General features: G+C 41.7%; 1 protein-coding gene across 9 annotated transcripts; it reads left to right on the plus strand.

The window, feature by feature from the left end:
- Positions 1-103: 103 nt before the first annotated feature.
- On the plus strand, positions 104-24,993 carry GLYR1 (glyoxylate reductase 1 homolog). 9 transcript variants are annotated; one of them, XM_057382814.1, is made up of 16 exons: positions 106-193; positions 2,178-2,214; positions 3,355-3,434; positions 10,669-10,807; positions 11,366-11,608; positions 14,650-14,736; positions 15,605-15,661; positions 16,706-16,756; positions 16,890-16,963; positions 18,712-18,811; positions 20,011-20,121; positions 20,422-20,523; positions 21,552-21,714; positions 22,137-22,316; positions 22,780-22,904; positions 23,245-24,993. In XM_057382814.1, the coding sequence occupies exons 1-16, from the start codon at positions 156-158 to the stop codon at positions 23,317-23,319; spliced, it is 1,662 nt and encodes a 553-aa protein (XP_057238797.1). In that variant the 5' UTR covers positions 106-155; the 3' UTR covers positions 23,320-24,993. The 9 variants fall into 9 exon arrangements, with proteins under 9 accessions (XP_057238798.1, XP_057238797.1, XP_057238799.1 ...); XM_057382816.1 differs by having other exon boundaries at positions 112-150; XM_057382809.1 differs by lacking the exon at positions 106-193 and adding an exon at positions 287-642.
- The last annotated feature ends 1,887 nt before the right edge of the window (positions 24,994-26,880 follow it).

Here is a 26,880-nt window from a genome sequence, read left to right on the forward strand (position 1 = left end):
ATGGGCGCCTGTGTCGTCACGGGGAGGAGGCCGCTGACAGCCCGCCCAGCCACGTGAAAGACCGCCCGCCCACGTGACGGGTCCACCCACCCCCCCTTTCCCTGGCTCGCGCTCCCGGCAGTCCTCGCGCAGCGCGGCTGGCCTGTGTTGGTAAGATGGCGGCTGTGAGTCTGAGGCTCGGAGACCTGGTGTGGTGAGTGGCGGCGCGGGCCGGGCGGCGGCCGCGGAGCATGGTGGGCCGGACGCCTTTAGCGGAATCAGGCTGCAGTTGCAGAGATGCAGGCGGGGCGGCGGYGGGGCTATGCCCGGCCCTGGGAGCGACACAGCGGGAGCCGAGTCGGGCTGGGCCGCGCTTGGCGCTGTCAGTCCGCGGTCGATTCCGGGGAGCGGCTGCAGGCAGGGTGGAGCTTGGCAGGACAGGACGAGCAGCGGGGCCGCTGTCGGGTCGTGGATCTCGCTGCCGCCGTCCCTCGGGAGCGACGGGAGACAGCACGGAGCCATGGGTTCGGGTCGGCGGGAGGTGGCCTGGGCTGTGAGCTGGGCCGGCGCTCGAGGCTGGCGGGGCTGGTGCATGAAGGAACCTGTGTCAGATGGAGGGATGAGGGCAGCGGAACGGAAGGACGAGCGCCGCGGGGCTCCGTTGTAAGCACGGGCTCAGTTCTGAGGGATGCGAGAAGGGATAGGGATAGAGATAGAAGGTGTTCAGGGAGAGCCACGAAACCGTTTCTTTGCSATGCTTTAATGAAGCAATACAACAATCCAGCGTTTCTTTGCAGGTTGGGGTGTCCCTGTGGAAGCCCCCAGAAGCCATTTCCCTTTGTCACTGCGGTCTTAACCTCAGATAGTCAGAGCTGTGATTTTGTGTCTCCTGGTCGGGAGAAGTGAGAGCATTCCATCGCGCCCTGTAAGCACCGATTAAGTGCACAGGTTCTGCTGTGGTGGACAGGCCAGGCTGTCCTGGCAGGGCTCAAAGAAATAGCTAATTCCCAACACACAAATGCTGTGTGATACATTTTCTGCTGATAACCCAGACAAAAAAGAAATGTATGGTTCTGTCTGTGACAACTGCAGCTCTCATATGAAAAATTGACTGGGAAGTTCTCTTAATTTGTATAGTAAAGTAAGTAAAGATTAGTTACTTTCAGCATATTTCTTTCAGATGAGATTTTGGGGAGTGTGCTGCTCTAGATGTTGGAATGCAGATTATCCTGCTTTAGTTTTGTACATGACAGACACGTGCTGTCCTTAGAGCAGGAACCTTTAACAATCAGACAGCARCAGCAGAAAGGGTTTGCTGTATATTTTGCTCAGTACAGGAATAGGAGCACTGAATGTAGACGGTCATGGTCACAGCTCCTTGCAGCATTCCTGCCTACCCATGGCTTCTGAATGCTCTGTGCAACTTTGCCATCTCGGGGGGCTGCAGTGCTACTTGCTGAGAAGTTTTGTGTCCAAAGCTGTTTCTTTGCCCTCTTGCAAGACAGYGACTGATGAGGTTTTGTGAGTACTGCAGCACGAGTTAGTGACAAGGATAAAAAAAGGTTAAAGCTGCTGTACTGAGGGCYAAGACAAATATCTCTTACTCCTTTGTGATTCTTTCTCGTATTGCCTAGTTTTCATAATGGAAACATTTGCAAGTGTAGAAATTAAACTTTTTTGCCTTTCTTTTATGGCTCTTCATATCTTCAGTTAGTGTGGTGGTGAGCATCTGAAAAAAGTGATAGTGGAATACCTGTTGAAGGAATCCTGCCATTAATGGTTTCATGTGAGAATCAGAAATCAACTTTCTGAGCTGGGAGTTGGTGTCTACTCTGGACCAGTGGATAAGAAGTTCCTAACCTGAACTTCTGTCKTGATTGCTGGCATCAGTACTTTTTTTCAGTTCCATGTTGRAGGAATCTCCCCCCTTAGAGTGCTACAATGCCTATTACTCTTGGATCTTACAGGCACCATAGCTTCTGCTCTTCAGTTCTGACAGTCCAAAAAGGTCAGACAGGCTGCTTAGAGACCTGGGTTAGGTGCACATGTCAGCTGTTTGTCATACCGTGCACAGAAGGTTTTGACTGCAAATTGTAACTCTGTTCATGTGAAAAGTATTAAATATGTGAAAAGGCAGACAGTGGGATAGTTATTTTTTTCTCTGGTTCTAGTGCCTAATACTTTCTTTTTTTCTCTAGGGGGAAGCTGGGCCGTTACCCTCCATGGCCAGGAAAGGTGAGATTTGTTTGTTTTTATTGTTGCTTTCTTAGTTTTTAATGGTTTGTGGGGTTTTTTTTTAAATTTGGGATTTTTTTTTTTGTATTTTTGTTCTGTGTAGGGAAACCTTTGCTGGAAAGTATTTCGTTGTAGATTAATACTGATTTTCTTGTTTGTTTGTTTTTTAAACACATATACCCACAATTCTGAAGTGTGAACTAGTTCAGGCCTTTATTTGATCTAGTAGCTTAGTCTCTCAATAACAACTAGTAGTTCAAATGGAATGGAAAGCAAACAGAGAGCCAGCTCTAAAACTGATTGAGTTTCCCAAATTTAGTTGCTTGGTCTTTGTCACTTTCTGCAAGACAGGTTTTCTTTTCTTTTGAAGTAAGTTGGTTAGCAGTACTGTGCTAAATAATAGAAATAAGGAGTCTGGCTTTTCAAGATACTGTTTTAGAGCTATAGTTTTTGAGAATTATCTGGGATAGTTTCACCCTGCTTCTGGTTTGGTTGGTGTTTTTTCTGATGAAGGATTTAAAAAAATKAATTTTATATGCCATTTTTTATTATTTCTACTTCTCTGAAAGAACTTTCTATTATCTTTTATGTGGTATGAAGGCTAAGCATGCTGAAGTAACAGCATGAGTCAGGGAAAAAATCGTCAGTGGGCTGACARCTATAAGCTTTTGGTTATTGGATCAAGTTAACACTAGGCTCCTCTACAGGTGTCACCTRTGTTACTGAATGACAGCTTTTCTCCTTGCTAATGTTTTAAACTTGATAAGCAATCTATTCCTGGAGTAAAGACAAAKTTTCAGTTTAAATTTTAAAGGTTACCTAAGTGGAACAAACTATTAATGCGATTTGACTTTAATTTTATAAAAGGCATCTAGTTTATCTGTTAGAACTAGGGAGAAGAAACATCCCTACATTCCAAGTGAGCTTATCAGTGGTATTTGGGTACTTCTTCACTCCGCTAAAGCATGCCTATATCTAAGGAAATACTTGGGTTACATATTTACTTCAAAAACTTTGAGCAGATTCCAGTTATTTTCCTAATCATATTAAAAAAAAAATTACAGTAGCTGAATACCAGATGGTCAAATCACAGAATTTGTCACTATGTGCTTTTTAACTTTGATTTCTAATCACCWTCAGATTGTTAACCCACCTAAAGATTTGAAGAAACCTCGAGGGAAAAAGTGCTTCTTTGTGAAGTTTTTTGGAACAGAAGATCAGTATGTACCTGCTTGTTTTCATCTGGGGGAAATACTGTACCACATCATGTGGATTTTTTGAGGAAAAGTATTTACTTACATAGTGTGATGTAGCTTTGTAAAGTGTTCCCTTTGAACCACACAATAAAAGTAATTCAGTTATTATTGCATGCTRTAGCTGCTCACCGGAGTGTATGAAGAGACGGCAAAAACTTGTCTTAGGATATGAGTTGCAGCTGTATGGATAGTTTGCCACTTTTAGGTGTCACATGACTGGGTTAGATTTTAGCATGTAACCATGTATGAGTAAGTAATAACTSAGAGTATTATTTTATTTTGCTGCCAGAGAAATAAAATTAACTACGTAATTTCCATTTGTGAAAGAATATACTATCCTACCTAGTGACTGAAATTCTTACTTTGCTTATACTGTGCTTTACAGTATAAGAGAGCCAAAACTGTYGTAGGCTTCATTTTTGCAAGGCAGAATTTAATGACTTCAAATGTGAACAAAATCATAGTTGTATTAGATCTAAATGATTGCAAACTAGGGAAAAAAAGCTAACCAAAAAAACCCTGAGAACTTTGATATTTTGTGAAACTGAAAATTATTTTCCTAACTTTTCAACTTTTCCTCTTTATTTTCTGCTATTTCCCATTAAGTCATGGAATAAAGAAGAAAATTTTAAATATCTGTGGAAGACTAGAAAGCCCTTTACTTTTTGGAAAGAAGGTGACAAGAACTGAGACCATTTGATAAATGTTTCTTAAGGAAATTATTTTCCTTAATATTTAAAAATACTTTTCCATTAAGAAATCAGGTCTAAACTTGATGGAGTAGTAGTGAATACTGCATACTAATGGGAATGTTTGGATCTCTAGTAACTTGAGGCAGGTGAAGGTTGATTTGAAGGCAGAGAAGGATTTTTGGTGGCATTATTAAACATGATTATTTGAGCAAATAAATTCTGAGTTGAAGTGGATTATTATTATTAAGAGCTATTTGTTCTTAATCCTTATATTTCACATTACTGAATCAAATACAGATTTTTTTTTGTATTAAAACAAGTGGTCAAATGTCTGGGGTACTGTAGCTGAGATWAACAACATGAAGAGTTGCAAATAAAGTGTTCAGAGCTGTAAAATAATCGGGATTTATTACAGGATTCTAGAGCTGTGGCTGGGGTAAATCCAGTCATCTGGCACAGTAAGGTAGTGTTATCCCCTCTCCCAGTCTCCAGCTTGTGAAATTTAATCATATCRTGCTAGATAATCATGAATTAAAAAATTGCTTCCTTTGACTGACATACCCTACCTGAAAACTGAGTAGAAATAAATACTAAATGTTGATAGAAGAGAGAGAAGCTTATCTGCCTCTTCTGTCCTGACTTGAAACTTCAAAAGGCTAKTCTGCTTAAAACTGTGGTCTAACCAGTGTGCTGCTTGAGAAAAATTCTTACGTTTGAGCATAATCAATGAGCCAAATCAGGAAAAATAGAAATGATGTTTCTTAAAACATGAACATAAAGAGAAAATCCCTTTACTTATTTTGTACAAGTAAACTRGTGGGTTTTGCAGATACTTTTTTCAGGTGTGTGTATAAACTGTAYTTGGAAGTATGTAACTGAGTGAATGTCATCAACTTATGAACAGTCTGAGGAACAGCAGAGTGCAGAGCTGTCACTGTCTGAGGGGTGATGAGGAGCACGCTTATCCGTACTGATGGTCTAGAAGCATGTAGCTTCTCTTTGGAGCACCTCACTGTTTCTGCCACATTCATGCTGTACAATGACATTTCTGTACTGTGGATCCATTGCTGCAGCTCTTATATTACTACCTTACCCTTTGAAGTTGAACTGGAGAGAGTCTGGACATCAGCTGTTCACCTCTTGTCCAGTTGTGTAAGGAAAAGGTGATGCTGCTTGCTGGGTAGAATCCCTTCCACAAACTTCTGAGGATTGTTGCCAGCCAGTTTGTGGAGAGGTAGGCAATCTCAGGCCTTATTTTAGTCTTATTTCCATSTGAGGATTCCTAGGTGCCTGCTGTGGCCAGAAATGCCCCTGTTTCAGACTGGGTACAATTTGTTCCCTCCTGACTCGTGTGGCTTTGGTTGTCATACTAAAGATTAAGGGAAAACATGTTTAGAAGTAAAAACAGATGTACRTAAGCATAGCAGAGGGGTAAATAAAACATATTGATGAGTTTGGCAGTGGTTTTGGTATAGTATGTAGGTTTTGATTACTTGTGAAATTCTGGCTAGCTTAGGATACAGCACAGAGGAAATGCATTTTCCTTTTCCTGCAGATCAAATACTAGTATGTACTGGGCCTGTGCAATACTGCAGTGACTAAGGGAATAGATTAACTGGAAAGCTGTGAGTAGTCCTGGTCCAAGACAAACAAGTGAGAACATGAGTGCATTCAGACTGTTCTCTAAGTCCTGTCTTTTGATGAATTTTCTACTGAGCTCTGTAGGTTTGTGTCGGTGGTGTTAGTTGTTCCTGTTACTTCCAAAGGAATGTGTGTTCTGGAAGATAAGGATTCTCTACCCATGGAAGCAGATTTGGCTTATGTTTAAACTGTGAAGTACATATRTGCTTTAACAGAGTAGGAGACACCTCAGTGTTCATGGTAGTGAWGTAATGTGCWTGTCCTATTGTAARTGATTATGTACATTAAAAGTAAGGCAATTATGTAATGTCTCTCTATTACCTTGTTCTCCAAATTGGTAAGGAGGTTTTTCTAGTTTGCAGAGGAGTTGTTTTTTTGAGTGTCTTTTCTTAGAGTAAGTCGCATTAAAAGGATTCTTTGTCTAAAATCAAGAACAGTCGGTATTTCCTGTCCATAGACCTGACAAGCATGTTACAATATCCATTACAGGAATCTTAACAACAATTTTAATTTAGTTTAGAAGTGGAACTTTGACCTCTTATCTGTGTTTCTAACTGTGCTTCTCAATATTTTAAATCCCATTTTATTGTTATTTCCATGCTACAGTCTTGTTGTAGAAAATCTTTGTTGATATTTCAGTAGTCAAATAAGAACTTKTATATTGCTCTGTATGTGCATTTATTGTTTTTAGTAGTTAGAACTAATAGACTGATAGGCCTTCTAGTCTTTCTTGGTGTGCTTCATCCAGTTCAAAATACTTTTACACCTCATGGCCTGTTTAGGAATTCAGTATTACATTTGTCAAAACTAAAGATATCATTGCGTTGAAGRTATCTTTCTACTGTGATTCTATAGAAATACTAGGGAGAGTCCTGCAGCCTTCAGAGATGTGTGTACAAACACAGCCATTCACCTCCCTTTCTGCCTTCCTTCCCTTTGATATCCCCTAATAGCCCCTAATGGATAATCCCCTAATGGATTTGCAAGTGGTGTATATCAAAGTTTTTAACAGGAAGCTGGGCAACCCATTCTTGCTTACACCCTTTTGAAGCATCAGTGTGAARCTAAATTGGGTGGGGTCAAGGGGCCTTCCTGACTTGATATACTAAGGAAAAAATGGAGGAAGTAAATGGGGGAAGTTTGCAATCTAAGATAAGTGTAATATTTTGCAGCCTGTTTCCATCAGGCACAGTAATTTCAACACAGCACTYATTTCCTTTCCATCCTCCATGTCCTATTGTGATGCAAGCACTTACCCTTTTCTTCTGCAACTGTTTTCGCTGATTTTCAAGGAGAGAGTAATTTCAGGATGTAGTCTTTCTGAAATGTTTTTTTCGGGTGCTGRCATCACAAAACACTTGCTTTAAATTTGCCAGCTGTTGGAAATACACCATGGCGGTCTGAGGAGATGGAGGGATAGGCTGACCTGATGAGCAGCAGGGGAGAGCCTGTGTTCCTGGTGCTTCTCAGCGAGGCAGATTATCCCATGCAGAACTCTGTGTTGCTGTAGCAGAATCAACTGGAATGTTGTTCGACATCTGTGCAGGCGCAGTACCATACCTGAATATCACTGCAGACAAAACTCTTTCGCCTCTTACTGAGGAGGTGTTTTATTGCACAAATTGGAAAAATACAATACTTCATTTCCTTCAGTATTGTCCTGCTTTTTGGTTTCTTCTAAGTATCCCTTTTTTCTAGTATGATGTGGTCATCTTTGGGGTTTTTTTTTGGTAGAAGTTTACATACAAAGTTGTAGAGTTCAGTTATTTATTTAATTGATGAGGATTCCTTTTTAACAGAAGGAAATCCATCTTGGTTTCTGTTATGTGCTTACACACACTGGCCTTGTAAATAACTAAGCAATTTTCTTTCAGCTTTCAGAACTGCTTGTGTTAGCATTTAGTGGGGGGATCTAAAGTATTACAGTCTAAAGCAATAAAATATTTCCCAGACTGTGGTAAATAGAAATTTGGAGATACTGTGCCACTGTTTTTGCATCCCTAACCATAAGATTTGCATAAAGTGAGGATTGGTGGATATTCTTCCATCTCATTATTGCGGTTTGTCATTAGAAGTTGATGTCTGTAGAYAGGAAGAGAGTGGCTGGAATGGTGAGGGTTTGAAAAACTCTGCCTTGTGCCAAGCTTGTGCTGGGGGTTTGAATCCAGTGTCTCTGTATGTCTCTGTGCCASTGTTTCCATGCAGCAGCAGGTCACTTCTATACTTGCCTCTACTTATTCTAGGTTTTGATTGTTGTTGTTCATGGTTATCATGTGGATTTGACATGAGTAGTGATTTTTTTAAAGAGTGGCATTTTGGAGAGGATGAGGAAGTGTGCAGAAATGAAAAGAGAAACCCATTGCTAGTGGGAATTTTTATTACATGTTTTCACTTTCCATGTAGCCCATTCTTTACAAACGCCAGGTGACTGTGCAGCAGTATGAACGCAAGTTCATCTTCAGTAATATTCCTAATGTTTTTCCTGGGTATTGATTCGTTGTTGAATCAGGAAAGAAATAGTAGATCCTTTATTATGTTGTATCCTTGAAACATATCTAAATATTGGCCTTCATTGGCCTTKAGGGTATTGAGATCTTGTGTATAAACATGAATGTTGTTTGGTGAAAAGTTCTTTTGTTTTCAAGTGCTTGAAACACTGCATGCAATTGGTTTGTGGACATCTGGTGTCAAAAGACACGCTCATCTCTTACAGAAGGTTGTCCAGGTAGGTGATGCATAAAGAAGCTAGAAAGGAAAAGACCAATTTTTTTTTTTCTTTTCTGTGAAAGTTTATTTTTAACTGAATTAGCATTTAAGATTGTTTGTCTCTGAGATCTCTTAATTCTTTGTTCTGGTGGATCACGAGTGCCAAGATGCATCTTTGAAACCACAGACYGGAAAGCTTTGTACTTCAAGCTTTCTCCATACCAAAGGAAAAGGAATGAGAAAGGAAGCTAATGAACATGTACAGTGAGGAGGGATAGGATGTGCAGAAATCYAAGAGAATGCCTTGAGAGAAAAGAACTTAATTTTATTTAGAAATTCAGTCCTGCAACAACATTTAATGTTCTTTTTTTATATTGTGGTCCAAAATTTTCTCTTCATTATACACATAATGAAAAGCTTCTCATGAGCTGGTGCTCTGTGGTACCCAGGGACATTTGTAATTTTTTGTCATACAGGCAGGCTTTACAGTGTAAGATAATTTTAAGGTGTGTTTCACAGTAGTGTCTGGGCTGCTGGGAGATTGYCTGAGCAGCTGCTGGACTCAGACTCTAGTCTGAATGCCATTATTTGACTTGTTATATTAAGTCAGTTCTTACAAAAATGATGTAAACTAAGTGAAAGTATTCATCTTTGCATGCAGAAGCACTGGGTTCTTTTGGAAACGGTGCTGCCATTTTMCACAGACACTTCTACAGGAGGTCTTGTCTCTGCAAATGAGACCCAAAATGTTTCAGTCTACTTCAACAAAGTTGATTCCTGRTTACAAAAAATTATTAATGCCAGTGAGGAGGAAGGTCTTAATGAAGTTACAGAATTTATTTTGTGAAGAGAGGACAATCAAGTTTCAGCAGAGCATTACTATTTTTGTTTTAATCTTCATGTTCAATTTAACTATATGACATGGTGCTTACAGTGTCTGAAAATGCAGCTATTGAATCACTTCATCTGCTTGCAGGAGCTAGACTGTGCGGAGGAATATTTAATACCTGTAATTGTGCATAGTCTATGTAACATAGAGATGTCTGAGGACAAGAGAAAATCTGATTGCCTCATTTTTGCTGTGTGCTGGGCTGCTGTGTGCTATGAAGTACCATTGGCCATATTGATGGAAGGGTTTTCAAAACTTACAGACTTCTGTTTTCAGTAGGGTGGAAGTAGCTTTGTAACAGTGTGGCTGATAAGCCTGGGCTTGAATTTGGGGTGGGAGAAAGGTGGTTAATCTCTGAGAGCCACAAGGAATTCAGGCATCAAGGGAAGCAAAGGCATTCTCTTAAACCCTCGCTGAAGAARTGGTGGAAGAACTTGTTTACCTGAAGGAAAGTGAAGTTGTCACCCATACTTAACAACTCTAACATYTGTTAAATGTCAAGAAGTCTTATTTAACATGAGTGGAAACAGGGAAGTCATTTGGTTTTCCTCAGTGGACTGCAGCCTTAATAGGACTGCAGGTTATTACTCTGCTACTGTACAAATCAAGTTATCTCAAAATATCAACAGTGAAGAAAACAGTTCTTTTTCTTCAAAAACAAAATTGTTGTTTTCATGCAGAATACGAGGRTACATCAGAAATATGTAGAGCAGTGAGCTGTGGCTTTTGTATTCACTTTGTGTGGTCAGCTTTATAGTGAGATACATAGTTTGGGGGGGCTTTCCTACAGTCTTTTTTGACACTTGTGTGCTGAGTATATTTGAACAAAGGACTGATAGCTGAGAATTGTTAGGTGAGCTTTGCTTTCAGCAACCTCTTGAGCAGATTCATGGTATTGGCTACTTTACATGGAAGTGTGGGATTGTGGGTGTTCCTCCTGGTGAAACAAGAAAGTCACTGGGCTGCCATTGTTTTAAACATGTCCTGTGATCACATCCAAAAGCTGTTTTGCCAGTAGAGAATATAAATAATGCTTAGAGTGGGACAGTGCTACAATGAGATAAAGCTTAAGAAGTAATAAAATAGAAGTGCCAGAAGAAAGTTCTCAGTGAATACAGTGATGGCAGCCCGTCAGTTTCTAGGCAGCGAGTTTGGGCTGTTGTTGTCAGTAGATCTGGGGGAGAAGGTGAAGCTGTGTGTTTCTCAAAGCGCAATGATTGAGAAAGCCACTGTTTGGAGAATATAACTAGCTTCTTTTTTGTGTTTCAAGTGCTTGGATCAAAGTGGAGCAGCTGAAGCCTTATCACCCTCACAAAGAGGAAATGATAAAGATTAACAAGGGTAAGCGCTTCCAGCAAGCTGTGGATGCTGTGGAGGAGTTTCTTAGAAAAACCAAAGGCAAGGACCAGGTGAGTGGGTTCTTTTTCACAGTGTGCATCAAAACAGGTCTTGGCATGAATGATGATTAGATGCCTTGTTATGTGAAATGAGTTTGTTGCCTCTGGCAATTTGAGGGGGGTTTTGTTTTCCTTCCTTTAGTTTTGGGGGTTTATTTCCTATCATCTCATCTTCCCCATTCAATCTTGTTTGTTGGGGAAAAGTGTTATTAAACTGATGGAGAAACTGAAGAGGCTAATTGATCTGCTTGTGRTGATTTGATAAATTAGTCTTAAGAATTTGGTATCTACTAATCTTGTCCTTAGTATGTTGAAAGTGCACACAGTCCTGACAAGTCTTCAGGTGGCCTGTTCTGTTACGYGCTTGAACTAGTGTATTTTTGCAGGAGAACTAACCAGGAACTTCATTCACCAATTCCAAAGGGCTAACATACCTAGTTTTCAAGTTACTATGCTGTTGTTTTGCTTGATAGTAATCAGCACAAGGTCCTTCACATTCTTGSTTTTGCATGAAAATCATTCCATCTCTTCTCTTCTTTCCTTACCATCTTCTATTCTATAATCTCTCAGGCGTGTTCCCATAACTCCACTGAAGAGAAGAATCGACGTAATTCCAGTGAAGAAAGAGGCAAGCAGTCCGCTGGTGAAGAGAAACGCAAAGCCAGTTTCTCTGAAGGAAAGGTGAAGAAGGGCACAGGGGAAGGAAAAAAGAGGGTCTCTTCTGTCTCGTCAGAGAGAGGATCAAAGTCACCCTTGAAAAGAGCTCAGGATCAGAGCCCCCGAAAGCGGGGGCGTCCACCCAAGGATGAGAAGGTTTGTGTTGTGCATGTCCGCCAATGCCCATGGACTTGGCAGCTGGACTTGAGGGCTGACTGGCACCTTGAGTAACAGGCCAGCAGGAAGAATCAGTTCAGTATCCCTTTTTGTAAGCTTCTACTTATTGCTACTTCTAGACCATTTGTCTTCCCGATACCTTTTGCAAGCATATTATTGATTCTCCTGCGATTTTTACCAGTTAGTTACTGTGAGTGGCTCTGTTCATATCTTTGAGAGGGTTTTGAAAGCTGTGTCAGGAGACTTSATCTTCCGTCTTGCCATCCCTCAAGTTCAGTTTGTGTGGGAAGGATTAGTGAAGAGATACGGGTCTTCATTCAATTCCTGACTTCTCTCATCTCACCTACTTTGTATGATCAGTGATTAGTAGTCACTCAACTTCAACCTTAGTACTCACAAAGAGTGAAGTATTCTTAAGGGCTAGGGCTTRAAGAAGAAATTTGTAGCCTGGGGAATCTGCCGGAAGAATTGTCTTCATTTCAGCTTCCATGCTTTAGGACATGTTCCCATCCTCTATTATAAAGGTCCAACCTTGGAGCATTATTATTTTATCCCCACCTACTTCCTTGATATTTCTCAATGCTATGGCAGCAGTGATAGCAAACAATACTTTGTCTACCCTTATTTAGAGTTCCAGCCTTTTTATTGTGGAACTCGCTGTTGTGGTCTAAATCTTCATTTTTCAAATGGATGTTTATTTTGGTGGATTATTACAAAGCACATGCTTCATCGGGGACAACACCTGAAGACWGCTGGGAGACTTAAACTGAAGCACCATGTGGCAACGTGCTTGCTCACCAGTGCTTCAAAGGGATCATATAGTGYGTCACAGTCTTTTCTTTCTCTGCACGTCAGGATGCAAATCAAGATGGTGGTCTTATCTCTCCAGAATTGTGAATGGATCGGCCTTTGCTGGTTGAACAGCAGACTCTTTCTTGATGTAGTAAAATAAAGTTGATCATCTCAGATATTAGCTGTGAAGGCATTATGGAATAGAGTCATAGAATATCYTGATTTGGGACACACAAGGATCATCAAGTSCAACCCCTAAGGGGTTGAAGGAAGTACTGCCTCTTTCCTAACACCAGTGTCTCTGAAATTAGGCTGTGCAACAGATCAAATCAGTTTCTTTTGAGGGAAGTTGAAGGAGAGGAGGAACGGATGCATATTTGTGAATGATAACTAGTGRTTACAGAACTTGTCTTTGCTGATGCAGGAAAATGCTTCATTGGCAACATAACTATCACTTTTCTAAGTGTCTTCCTATAAGCATGTTATGTCTCCACATATTTCTGTTAAAGTAAGCCACAAGACCTTTTTTTTCATTTGCAAAATGATTCTGTGTCTTTGAGCTAGATTCATTCCAGAATTGATCAAAACTAATGGCTGGGAGAATTCTGATTGTGCTGACACATTGTATGCATAGGTTTTACTGTGTTAACTACCTCAGGACATGTGTTAACTACCTCAGGACATCAGAGTGCTTTGAGTGAGTTAGTTGTGGTAGTTGGCATTATTTTACTGGCACATAGCAAGCAGACTGGTTTTAAAGTTACCACAAAGTGGTGTAAAAGGTGTGTGATAACTGCCTGGCCATAAACCAGGAAATTAAGCAGGATAAGGTAGGAAAGTAAGCCTTATGGCTTCTGTAAAGTGACAATTAAAATAATTGCATTGAAAATGTAGCAATACTGCCTTTATACTGTTTTTCAGCCTGTGAAATAATTTTAAGATTTTGTCTTCTTGCCTGGTTCTCATAAATTTCTCAAGTTCTTAGCCCTAGAGGAGTAAACATTTACGTTGTTGTATTGAGTTAATGTGATGCTAGGATTTGGAGTTTTTTGCTCTGTCTCAGTCCAAATTCTGGCTTTCCCAGCAATAAGGATGCATAATACTCAAGAATCTGGTGTTGCTGCAGTGTSCTCTGTCTAGAAAGGCTCTGTGGCCATACATGATCATTCACATACTCTCATTTTTAAGCTTAAATGAATATTTTGGAAGGACCAACAGAACTTCATAGGTATCAAAGCAGGTTTTATCCATGCTTTACCAGCTGAAGGATTCTCCCTAGACACATCAAGGTTGGAGACTGATGTCTGCATTGTCCTTGCTAAYACTCAGGCAGTTGCATTGTTCTGGGTTACCTCCAGGAGTTTTGCTCTGGCCATTTTTGCAAACAGTGTTCTTCTCGTGTGGATACTAAGATATATTGTGCATTTTCAGGAAGTAGTTTTGGAGGGGAGAAAATGTGACTCTATTTCTAATACCTCATTTCAGGAAGACAGCATGTATTATGAAGTCCTGTGCATTCTCTTCATGTAGCATATAAAGACCTATATGTCTGTTGCATATGTTTGTGTCCTACAGGATAAATACCTATTTTAACCTRTGTGTCTTGGGGAAATAAAAAATAAAGTTTAATCTGCTCAACAGTAAAAGCCCAGTATGTTGAGTACTATCATGACATAACAAACGAGAGCCTGTGGAGCAGATGGGGCAGCCCACATACCAGTTTGTTTTGTGGATTCTGCAAACTTGAGCAGGTATAGCTGTCAGCCTCATGCTTTGAAGGTTCTCCTGATAACAGGTAGGCTCTTCTTTTGTGATAGGGCAGGATTGAAGGAGTTCAGACCTCTGCTTGTAATGGTATTCCTCACTCATTCGTTAAGCTTTTTGCATCCACCAGAACAAAGTATGGGATCAAGCGTGTTTGTTTGCCTCTCTCGTGTTTGTTTGCCTCTCTCCTCATTGCGTAAGTGTACAAGTACAGTGATTCCTCTTAGGTATGAAGAATGGATTCTCCAGAAGCAATAAATCTATTTGAATTCCTTTGCTGGCGGTATCCTCACTTCACCTGTGTTGTCAATACTCCGTGTTTAAATACAAATGCTCTTGGAAAGGCCTGTGAAATTGAAGGATTTTTTTTAGTGCTTTCAGAGCTCTTTATGTGTGCTCAAGTGCTTTGACCAGCCTCTGAGCCAGGTTTTAAGTTCTTTGTGCTCCTCCTTCTGTCTCCTCAGGACCTCACAATTCCAGAGTCAAGTACRGTGAAGAGAGTGATGACTGGAACAGTGGCTGGATTTAAATGGCCACCGAGTGTGAATGAGGTGAGAAACTTTACAACATCTAGGATCTGAGTTTGTGGCAGTAAATCTAGAGCCTTTTGTCTGGTTGTAGAACAGTGAGATATTACCTTCTTTCGTCAGAACATACTGGAGCATAATAAAGCTGAACAATATCCCAGACAGTTCAGAAATATGCTGGGAAGTGAGATTTCTGCCTCTGTGGAACCATTTTCAAACTCACACTTAACTTGCTGTACTAATTTTTACMCTTCTTGTTTCAAAAACATTTCCGGGACTGACTTCCCAAAACTGGAAGTGATGTAGATAGTCTCTCCCTGTCTGAATACTATCACATGGAGTGGTTTCATTTGATTTCCTTCACAAGCAGCTTTTGAAAACCTTTCGATTTTGTTGAATAAATGAGTGATCAGTAAAGCAGATAAGAGCAGTATGATTCCAGACTAGTGTGTGTGATGGTCACTGGGGAGATAAGATCCCTGGGCCTGCAGTCCTTGTTGCTGTTAGGATGGGTTTGCCTGGCATGTGGCAATCTCCAGCCAATTCCCAGAATGCTGTTTTAAGGAGTTCCTTCGAAGCTGGAAACTAAGTGTTTTCATTTGCTAGGGAGAGGAAGCAGAATATGAATTTTCCTCCTTCCATGTTAATCTTKCTCATATACTTCTTTGGTTTTCGTACAGATGTCCAAAAATGAGAAATTGGTTTTGAATGGCTTTGGTCTTGAGAATGAATCATGATGTAAACTGCTTAATTGAAACAAGCTGCTTTTGACAGCTATTTTCCCGCTTATGCTATTGTTCTCATGCAGCTTAGGAGAGCAAGGGAATTGTTCTGTGCTTGCTCAGTGACTCTCTGGAAATGTTTCTGAGGCTGTACTTTCTCTTTTTTGTAGCCTGTGAAAGACAGTGATCCACACTTTCATCACTTCCTGCTGAGCCAGACAGAGAAGGTAAGGATTTGACAGACAGGATCATGCTGCTGAGTAGCTTGGAGTCCTGCCCTTTGCTGCAACTGCATACAAGGAGTATGCAAAAAAGAGCTCCAGAATTCTCTTCTTTGGGGGCTGGCAATTAGATTAGTTTAATTACTTCCTAGCCTTAAGATTTAGCATGATTTAGCATTAAGTATAGTGAATAGTTTTAAGCAATTAAAGATTATATAGCACTAGTTTTTTGCAGATCTGGTGTAATAAATTGTGTAGAATGAACATTGATGGACATGAAAAGTTTTTTTTGCGTTCAGAAATCCTCTTGTTTGTTTTTGGTGGTTGTCCGTCCAGTTTCTTCAACTAGATAGGCTTGCCAATTCACTGAATGTTGCAGGAAAACTTCCAGGACCAGAAAAGCTCATTGTAAAATACAGACAGTTTATCTCCTGAGAGTCAGAAGCCTTGCAGGATTTTATATTCAGCAGTGAACATCAGGAGGAAAAGGAAAGATTGAATTAAACATAGAAGAATTTATATCTTGCTGAGGATCTGGTCAGAGCCAGAAGGATTAAGAGTTGCTAACAGTTTTATCTAGACAAGCTCACAGTAAGCAGCATGGGGAGGAACAGCCTTTGCCTTAGCATCTGTAGAAAGCCACTTGCCTTCTCATATTAGCCAGAAGGTTTTGGTTCCRCATATGCAGAGACATAGTGAGCATAGGTGTGAGGCTTCATGGCAGGCTTCAGAGAGCTAAGTGTAGGAGTAGGAGTGGGTTCTGGTGCCTGCAGTGGTGCCTGTCGTAGGAGCTGCAGAAGGGAGTTTGCAGTGCTTCTGTTGGAAGACTGGCTGAATTGCTGGGACAGGGTGGGAAAGAACGATCTTAGTATCTTGCAGTATGTTTTTGGTTTTATTGTCTCCCCTTGAGGGAAGCCCCAGARTTGTCCCACTTTGAAGGTGGTGGTGGGTGGGTGATCTGCCTGTTTCTGTGGAACAAGGATATGGTCTATTTGCTCAGCAGAGTAARTCAGCTGTCCTTCCCCTGAGTACTTTGTCTTCTTCATACAGCCAGCTGTCTGCTATCAAGCCATCACAAAGAAGCTGAAGGTTTGTGAAGAGGTAAAGCAAATCTTGGTTTTGATGGATTTTTATTGTCATGAGGCCTTGCAGTTCTTCCAGAGCTGTGCATGATATTGTTTTTATTGTTATTTCCCCCCCCCTTCTCTTCCCTCCTCCCACCCCACTCCCTCAGGAGACAGGATCCACCTCCATCCAGGCAGCAGACAGCACAGCAGTCAATGGCAGCATCACTCCTACAGATAAAAAGTAAGATCTCCAACACACTTCAGCTATTTCCCTTTTTCTCCTTTCCAGCTTGGACATGCAGCCACTCTCCAGCCTGTTACTGAGAATTAATAAACCTAACATTTCCCTTCAACTGCACATTTCTTCTGTCCTTGTGTGAAACTGTTCTAGGGCAAGGTGGGAGGGAGGCAGCTAAAAATAAAGTGGGATGTACAATCAAAAATTCAGAGTAAGCTCTGTCTTGGATTCATCTTCAGTTTGGGGTGTTTTTGCAGTTGTCCTTTTCAGTAGATCCCACTGCAGGATGTTAGCAGCGGTGTTCCTCAGTCTTGCATGAGGTAGGAAGATAGAAGGGGATCTGTTTCTGGTAGTGCCTGGCGGTTGACTGGGATTGTTTAATGTCTCTCCTGAGCATGCAGAAGACAAGAAGAGGGAGGTGTGTTCTCCCATCACAAGGACTTCGCTATGTAGCACATGAGCTTTCTGGTTTCTCCTAACACATCTCTTCTCCTTTCTAGAGTGAGAGAAACCTAACTTGAGCTTCCTGTTTCACTCTGTAGCTTCTTCTCTGTTCAAATTGAGTTCAGGCCACTCTTGCTGTTTGTTGGGGCAGTTCTCATGGGATGTCAGTTCTCACCTGTACTTCAGGGGAACGAAAATAACAATGAAACTGTTCAGGTAAAAGTCTCTCAGGAAAGTGAGTCTCAGAGGTGGGTTGGGAAGGAAGGAGTATATCTGCTGTTTCAGAGACTTGAAAATAGGTAGACCTTATTTGGGCCATGGAAAGAGCCTGGTAATGATATGCTCTGCCCTGTCTAAATTAGTTTGCTTGAAGAAAAGGCAGCCTGGGTAGCTGGGAGAGAAAATGTGGCTTGTGAAGGCCACAGTGCAGCTGTAATGTGGCTAAATCAGCAGAGTTAACTGGGGAATTGCCAGGTGGATTTGGCTGTGAAGTTACATTAGATCTAACCGAATGCTTCAGAATCTCTCTGAAAACTGGGTTTTGTGGGAAGCTGCATGATGAATAAGAGTCCTTGCAGCGATATCGGCAAAGAAATTCCTGTTGCCGATGATTGTAGGGATTTGTTAGCATATTGTCTTAGTTTTTAATGGAGGGAGCAGGGGGGCTTGCAGGGGGAGGGGAAGGCTGTTTTCTGGAGCTGATGGTGACCTGTACTGGCCTAATTACTTCCTTTCTTCCTGTGCYTGAAATGGCAGTGGTAGAGGAGGGACTAGGTCTTTGATCTGGCCAGATGCTTAGCACAGCAGTCTTTGCTGGACTTTATTAAAATAAAGATGGTAATGTATCATTCAATTATACAAGCAGGCATTGGATTTGTGCCTTAGTTTTAAAATCAAAATATTATTAGAGAAACGCCTGCTCATTTCTAAATTTTTCTTTTTACTTAATGAACTCAATGACTGGCAACAGAAAGCACATAAACAGCAATTTTAGTAAACAAAAAACCACACACAAACTGCCCCAAACAAACAAAAAGAGCCCAGACCATCCATACCTTTCATATTTAGGTGATCTTCTAAAGTAGGCTAAAGACTTTGTTCATGGAATTGTTAGGGATGCTTCGTAAGCAAAATATATTCAGCTTGCTTTTAAAGCTCAATATTTCCCCACTGTAGCTGTTGCTGCAGTGGAACAAGTTTGGGTATTTTTTTTGCYGGTGATGCTCGAATTTGCTTTTTATTATTTCCAACACCACGAGAAACTGACACTGATTGCTTTCTCTTGGATTGTTTATCTGTACCCTCAGGATAGGATTTCTGGGCCTTGGTCTGATGGGAAGTGGCATTGTCTCCAACTTGCTGAAGATGGGTCATACTGTCACCGTCTGGAACCGGACTGCTGAGAAGGTAGGCATGTGCTTAAACCTTTCCTAAACATGCAGTTATCCCCTCTATCTCATGGAATCATCTGTCAGTGGTGCTTGGGAGAGGATACCAAAGACACACAAGAATACTCTTGCCACCTTRTTCTGTCCTGTTTCCTAGTTGCCTGTTGGTGGGCATGTGTGACTAGGTACAGCTGTGGTCTGTTCTAGTGTGGTCACTCTAGGTCACCAACCCCACCCCATGGCCTTTTTGCATGAGAGAGTTGACAGAAAAATTGTATATATGTGTGTTGAAGAATGCRATTGTAATGTGCCTCTGAAAATATTGCTGATATCAGCAGTGTCCATGAATATCTATGGCAGTGTGTCATGCATCTGGCCAAAAAGGCCMGGTGTAGGGAGTTATCCCAGGAGATTGAAGTGTGGTAAGATGCACTGCTCAGCCACAGGTTAGTCTACATCTTTTGTGCTAGTCATGTTGTGGTAACAAGGGTTCTGTCAAAGACCTGCTGTGTCATGAGACCAGGATGGAGAATGGCTTCATAGGGATATTCAAAGTGAAAGTAGAGCTTATGTTGCATTGCACTTACATACTAGACCATGTTATTCTTTCTAGTGGAAAAGTAGGTAGCTGGGGGGAGATGGTGCTTGTATGATGCTGTGGAATATCAAAGCAGGAAGGGTGCTGTGGTTACTTTGTTAAAGGGGATTAAAAGATTTATTTTTTCAAGTGCAAAACATGGCTGGTATGAGGGGATAGGGTAAGAAAGAGCTAAGGTTTTGAAGCAGCAGCCCACTGAAGCACATCAGTCTCAATTGTGCGTATTCCTGTTTACTGTCTAGTAACACATTTTGCTATGTCCTTTTACTAATTTTTTTCCTAAATCTCCTTTTTTTCCCTAATATTCTCTTGTCAAACCCACAACATTCTTATTGTTTCATCTAAGAGTTTTATTTCTTTTATGTAGTTCTTTCAAAGTTCTTCACTTGTTCTGCTGCAAAAGGGCCCTGTGTGTGTGTGTGTGTGTGTGTGTGTGTGTGTGTGTGTGTGTACATGTGGATAAAGGAACAGAAGATGAAGTTGCTGTTTAATTAACATGCCTGACTCCTTTGGAGTTCTGTCCAACAGTGGAGTTTTGCTGGAGTTTTTACAGCAAAATGCAGAGAATCCATTTGCTCTGTATTTAATTTTTCTTACCTTTGGACTTGTGCCTTTTGCAGTGTGATTTGTTCATCCAGGAGGGTGCACGGCTGGGAAGAACCCCTGCTGAAGTAGTCTCCACCTGTGACATCACCTTTGCCTGTGTATCAGATCCAAAAGCYGCAAAGGATGTAAGGATTAGCTCTTATTTTACTTCCACTGGTTAGACTACAAGGTGGCAGTCACTGAATGCCAGTTCTCATTCCTGCTAACTACAGTAGCCTGGGTCATTGCAGATCCTGAGCAGTGCAGCTATGTAAAAATGAATGTTCCAACAWAAATCACGCATTCTGAAAACTAAGCCTTTGAGAGCAGGATCTGATAACCCTCTGGGGGTCTGCCACTGCAGTGCCAGACTCAGCTGGATTCCTGCAGAACTGGGGTTTCTCTGCAGACACCCTATTGCTTTACCGCTCTTCTGTTCTCCACAGCTGGTGCTTGGTCCAAGTGGAGTGTTGCAAGGGATTCGCCCAGGGAAGTGTTATGTGGATATGTCCACTGTGGATGCAGATACAGTCACAGAGCTGGCCCAGGTAATCATTGAATTGAGCCTCTTAACAGCTGATTCAGCAGCAGTTCTGCAGTTTGTRTTGCTTCAGGTGCTTTATTACTTCTTGGTAATAAAACTGCTTCTAGAGATCTTTGGGCTTCTTTTGGGAGAGTCTCAAGTTCCAGGCAAACAAGATAAAACATGTCAAATCTTGACCAGTGAATAGTGTTGGATGAGATGTTCCCTGTTGATACCAGCAAAGTCTGTAGATTTGGCAGAGCTGTTACCTTGCACAAGTRCAAGCAGTCAAATTTTGATCCCTTAGAAGTATTTGTATACAGGTATTCTGTAGCAAACTGGAGGGTTAAACTCTCTGGTTTAATAACTGATAAAATGCATCTGCCTAGTTTAAATGCTCGGGTTGGGGAAAGGGAATGTCTTCACATTTCATTCTGTAGAAATATTATTATAGGATTTCTGTAGAAGTGTTCTGGTTACTTCTGTTGTGGTATCTGTAGTTTCTTTTTGGCRTTTTGATTGTTCCCCACTGACCTAAGGCAGTGTATGTGGCTGCACGAGGAAGGGGAGATGGTAAAGTTTTAAGCAGACATGTTGACACAGTAGTGTGTAACATCAATTTGGGGAATGCAGATGACAGATGTTAGTAAACCTCTGACTGAAGAGATCTGTCAAAGGCCTTTCCTGTCTGGGAAARAGGGGTAAAATTTAATGATCAGTCTTCTGGGATTCCCATGCCACATACACACTTGTAGCACTGATCCCTTGGCTAGTACAGGGTACCATGACTAAAGCATGTCAGTTAGCTGCTTAAAACATACACAGTAGTTATGGGTACAGGAGGGTCTTGCTGCAGTGTGAAGTCAACTTTTGGTCTTAAGCACCCTTTGCAGGATATGGTGTGATACATCATGTGCTAATGCTTTCCTCTCCTGTTTATATGTTGGAGCTATTTGTTCTGCGTTAAATTTCTGTCCTCAGGRGCAGGAATGCCGTGTAATATGTTCCTGTATGATGTTCAGCACAGTTGACCAAATATGCTCTTTTTCCCAGGTGATAGTGTCCCGAGGTGGTCGCTTTCTGGAAGCACCAGTGTCAGGAAACCAGCAGCTCTCAAATGATGGAATGCTTGTGATCCTGGCAGCTGGCGACAGGGGTTTATATGAGGACTGCAGCAGCTGTTTCCAGGCCATGGGGAAGACCTCTTTTTTCCTAGGTAATTGAAACATGATGGGCCTGACAGCAGTTTCTTAGTGCAAGGACTGGGAATTTCAGCAAGGAGTTTGAGATGTATATGTCATCTTTTTCTTTTTTTTTTTTTTTTTTTTTTTTGGACAGCATGGGAAATTGGCCTGCTCCTCTGGAACTTGAGCAGTTTCAGAGCCTGCAAGCTAGGTTTCATTTTTGAATACTGGCTCATTCTGGAGGATCTGTGATGCTTTTGGTTTTAAATCATATTTTCTTATCCATTGCTTTGAGTGCTTGGAAAATGGGCATATTTTCTGAAGTCTTTCAGGGGAAGGGAGAGCAGCCAAGTGCTTGATGCCAGGAGTCTAGCAGTGTTACTGCTGTGTGGGCTGGGAGGCAGGTCTGCTGTTTCTCTTCTGGAGGAATCCCAATGGTGTGTCTTCCTCCCAGGTGAAGTAGGCAATGCTGCCAAGATGATGCTGATTGTGAACATGGTCCAAGGCAGCTTCATGGCAACAATAGCAGAAGGACTGACTTTGGCTCAAGTTACTGGCCAGTCCCAGCAGACCCTTCTGGATATCCTCAATCAGGGACAACTTGCCAGCATCTTCCTGGACCAGAAGTGCCAAAGTAAAGTTCTCTTACATTGTTTTCTTACAAGGCTTTTTTTTACAGTCTAGCAGCTTTTCAGATAGTGGCAAAAAGTAGAAAATTACAGTCCCATCTTCATCAGCCTGGGATTATGATTGTTTTAAGCATTCTGGAAATGAAGAGCTGAGTTCCATTCTTTCCCCTTCATAGCCAGGAGTTCTGAGAATCTGAGTTAGGACTGCTTAGGGTTTGAATTAGGATTTCATTGTGGCAGGGTGATAAGTGAAATGGAGAGCAAGCTGCTTCGAAATCTGAGCTCACTTTGTCAGTGGGCAGTATTGACATCATCTGCTGTGGCCAGATGAAGATAGCAGAGAAACAGGAGAGCTAAAAGTAGTGATCAGCAGTGGAAAGGGAGATTGGTGTTGAGTTGCAGCCACTTGCAGTGTGGGATTTGCTTACTTTTGTCATGCTTACTTTTTTCATGGGTTCCTCTCAACAGATATCTTGCAAGGAAACTTTAAACCTGATTTCTACCTGAAATACATACAGAAGGATCTTAGATTAGCTATTGCACTGGGTGATTCTGTCAACCATCCAACTCCTATGGCAGCTGCTGCCAACGAGGTAAGAATTATTCAGTGTTCAGTTGTGTTATTCAACATTCATTCAACAGAGCCATGTGTCGACAAGAGACACAGATCGAAGAATTACATCATCTAAGACAAAGGAACAGTGATTGAAATATATTTTGACTATGGTGGCATTGGATTTGTTTTGATTGTAGAAACCCTTACAATGTTACATCGTGAAACACAGAAGAACCTGGCAATTTCTGATCTGCACTTGGCTTATTTGACATACTGTGCAGTTTTCTGGTTGTAGTGGTCAACAAAGGAATTTTTCTGCTAGGAAAAGGCTTCACACAATAGCAGACTCTGATCCTTCTCTGACTTCTCTTCCCTAGGTCTATAAACGAGCGAAAGCGTTGGACCAATCTGACAACGACATGTCCGCAGTGTACAGGGCCTACATCCATTAGGCTGCATCCTTCTTACTGTTCATATGATGATTATTGATTAATATTATTATGATACTGGGTTTTAACTCTGGACCAGTCCATCTCTGTCTTTCCATTTCCTTTTATACACAGACTTTGAGACTTGCCAGGGAGGCAGCTGCTGTGGTGAGCCTTCTACTGTGGCAGGAGGGGGGAGGAGGGGGCTTGGATTGTTGCAGTCTAATTAGAAAAATCCATGCCACGCACTGACAGTCATGGGATGGAACAGCGGCGATTGTTCAGAAGCTCTGAGGCAACTCTGCCAGAAATTTGCTGCTTGGCTACTTTCATTTTCCTCTTTGTTTGCTAGTCCAAGATGCTGTTTTTAACAATCCCTTTTCTCCTTTGCTGTGAAATAATGCGAGTGTTGGACTGTCTGCATCAAGGGTACAGGGTGACATGCATCCCATCTACCTGTGAATATCACTTGAGTCCTTGGTCCAAGTAAGGTGAGGAGYATTCCTGCTGATTAGCCACTGTTAGAGAACAGAGCACCTCCCATGGAGGAGAAGGGCAGTTCCAGAGGGTAAGGGYGTTTGCGTGCAATGATGTCTTGATTCTGTTTCTTTTTAAACTTCCACCTCCCCAGCATCTTGATGGAGGAATTCCTGTACTGTTAAAGGCAACACATTGCATCCATGTCTTCCCCTGTACAGACAGCTATAGTTTAGGGAACACAAACTGTATTGAAAAYAGGAGAATGCCAGTGTCTATGAGGCTCCTAAAAGGCTTATCATAGCCCATCCAAAACATMATTGGAAAGCAACACGTTTGCATAGAAAACTGCAGGAGAAACATAGAGCCTAAAACTGGGCTAGAGGTTTTACTTGCTTCTGGCCTTAGCTTATGTTATGTTACTACTTGCATTTTTTTTAACCTTGTAGTCAATAATTACTAAGGTATCTTGGATTATGGCAGTGTCACAAGCAGAATGGTGAGTCTGAAAGAGAAGAATGATCCAAGAGATTGAGAATCCTGAGCTCCTTTCCACATTCTCTGGCCTTTGCATGGTTGTCACATCTCTCAGCCTCTTTGCCCATCTATAAAGGTGGGTGATGATTACCTACCTCACAGGGATACTTTTATGTACTGACTAGTGATCTTTATACATGTTAAATTTTCCATACATGTTCTTAGTGTTACTACTTTGGGTAAAAGCTAGCACAGCATGAGCCTTCTCCCTGTGTCTGTGACTCTGCTTGTGGCCAGATACCAGCTTCTGGAAAGACCAGTAACTGAAATTGGGGAGGCTAAGACCACTGCTATGCTTTGATCTAGAGRTGAGCAACATGAACTGCAGATGCCAAGGCCAGAGGTCAGAGATGCTTGCAGTGTTGATAGCAGAGCAACCAGAGTCCAAAGGATGCCTGTCACAAAAAATACGCCGAATGTGGCTTCATTTTTGGTTTGGGGTTTTTTTTTCAATTCCCAGTATTAACCTTTTTGTTCTTGCATTTTAAATTTGAGTGTTAGAAAAATGCCAGTGAGAAACTTCGGCCAAAATCACTTGTCARTGATACAATCTCCTTCCTCCTTTGGGCTGGGATTCTGAAAGGAAAGAAGACAGATTCAAATGAGTCCATGTTCCTGAGATCTGCCCCTGCCACCTTATTTGTTTTCTAAGAATTCAATGGCTGTGTAAGGAAATTTCCCCTGGGTTAGGATTTCGTACCAATCCTGCTTTGTGCAGCATATGGGTATGGTTCAGGGGCACCTTCTTAAGAAACAGTGTGTCAGATACTGTGTAAATGTTACTTTGAGTATTTCACCTTCTGTGATGACTGTTCGTAGTGGGCTAATGGTGTATTCTGCATTACTTATGTCCTGTAGTGAGCACCTGGCAACAGAGCTGTCAGGCCAACAGGCCAACAACTGCCTGTTGGCCACTGTGTGTGGGCAATGGTAATTCTACACCCATGTTCCTTTGGTAATGCCACTGCCATCCTGCATGTAGATATTCACATTAAATGCAGCTAAAATTGCCAGGATAGCTAGCCATTGACCTGCTTTGGCGCACTGTTCTTTCTCACCCACAACTCCACTGCTAGCATCTGAAGTCCTTTGTTAAACATGTCACAGTAAAAAAAAAAATCACATGAATTATGCATTGAGGGCATCTGAGGGAAGTTGTGGGTTTGGGAGTAGGAGATGAGACCCCMGGAAAAAATATTTTGGGCAGAAGAAGAAGGTACTGTCCCATRTGCTACTGAGAGTGAACTGCACTGAGCCAGTTCAGTGGTGTCCCCCACCTGTCCCTGCCCTCTTAGGCCAGAGTGAAGGTGAATGGGTGTGAGCGAAGGTAATGGAGAATCTCCCTTTGTTAGTTTGTGGTGCTTCSATACAGTGAGAATGCCAAAGGAGCTCTTAAGTCCTGTGACAGATACTTCATAGTGAATTCAAAGAATCAGTCCCTAGGCAGCTCACTGCTGCAGGGTTTGTTTCTAGAAATATAGTCGTTCCCAGAATGGAGGTGATTGTTTCTGTGGGAGTAGCAGATGTGGACTAGTTCAACACTGTAATTTATCCCGTGATGGTCTGACTGCAGCTTTAAGCCAATGTGGGTGGCTGTAGAGTGGCTGCAGTGCTGCTGGTACAGTCACAGTTGTGCCCAGGAGGAGCAGGAGGAGACCAAGTGCTTTGATGTGGCTGTGAAGAGGAGGGATGGAAATGGGGGAATCCAGACTGTTGCAGATGCCAGTTGAGRTTGTTATCCGTCTCACTCAGATTCTTTTATTTATGTCTGTAGCCTCTGAACATGCATTTCAGTCTCTTCCTAGGCCTGAGCTCTGGGGGGAGGGAAGTGGGGAACCAGTGGATTGAGAGATGCTGTAATAAAACTGGCTAGTCAATGTTGTCCTAATACTGTTGACAATTCTGTAAAGTTTCTTTTTATGAGGACTTGTTTTAGCAATTTGCTTTTTTTTTGATTCCCTCCTTTTTAAAGAGAAAATGTGACACTTGTGAAAAGCTTGTAGGAGAAGCGGTTTCCTTTTTCCTCAATGATAGATCCTGTAGTTCATTAAGGTTGTGAGTTTTTATTTTCCTGCCTTGTTTTTAATTAACATTTGTCATTCAGAATAGGATGTGTGAAAATGTTTAAATTACAAAGATTTTTTTTGTGCAATTAACAAAGCTACTGGCAAAAAGAATAAAATCTTTCTTGGTAACACAGTGTTCTTGTGGCATTTTCTAAAACTGTCAGAGCTGTCTTGGGGCATTGAGGAAATATATGTTCTTCAGAACATTAGAAACTCAGAGCTGCTGAAAATCAAATAATCCTGAGAGCACTTCCATCATTGCTGAAGCAGAGAACTGTCAGTGAGGCATTACAGAGGATGAGTTCGGATAAATTCCAGGCTCTGTGTGCAGAGGGTTGCATGTATGTGGGATGAGAGGAGGATGGTTGTTTTGCATGTTCCGGTGGTGATTTCGTTTTTAGTTTTGGGCTGGGGTAGCCATCCTTCTGGTATTTGGGATTTTTTGAGTGCTAAGTCTTATGAGCAGCCTGGAAAATTCGTGCCCATGGCAGGAGGGTGGAATGAA

Source organism: Malurus melanocephalus, unplaced genomic scaffold, assembly GCF_030028575.1.
Source record: "Malurus melanocephalus ecotype Western Australia unplaced genomic scaffold, MMel_1.1 scaffold_588, whole genome shotgun sequence".
In the NCBI taxonomy this organism is placed as follows: domain Eukaryota; kingdom Metazoa; phylum Chordata; class Aves; order Passeriformes; family Maluridae; genus Malurus; species Malurus melanocephalus.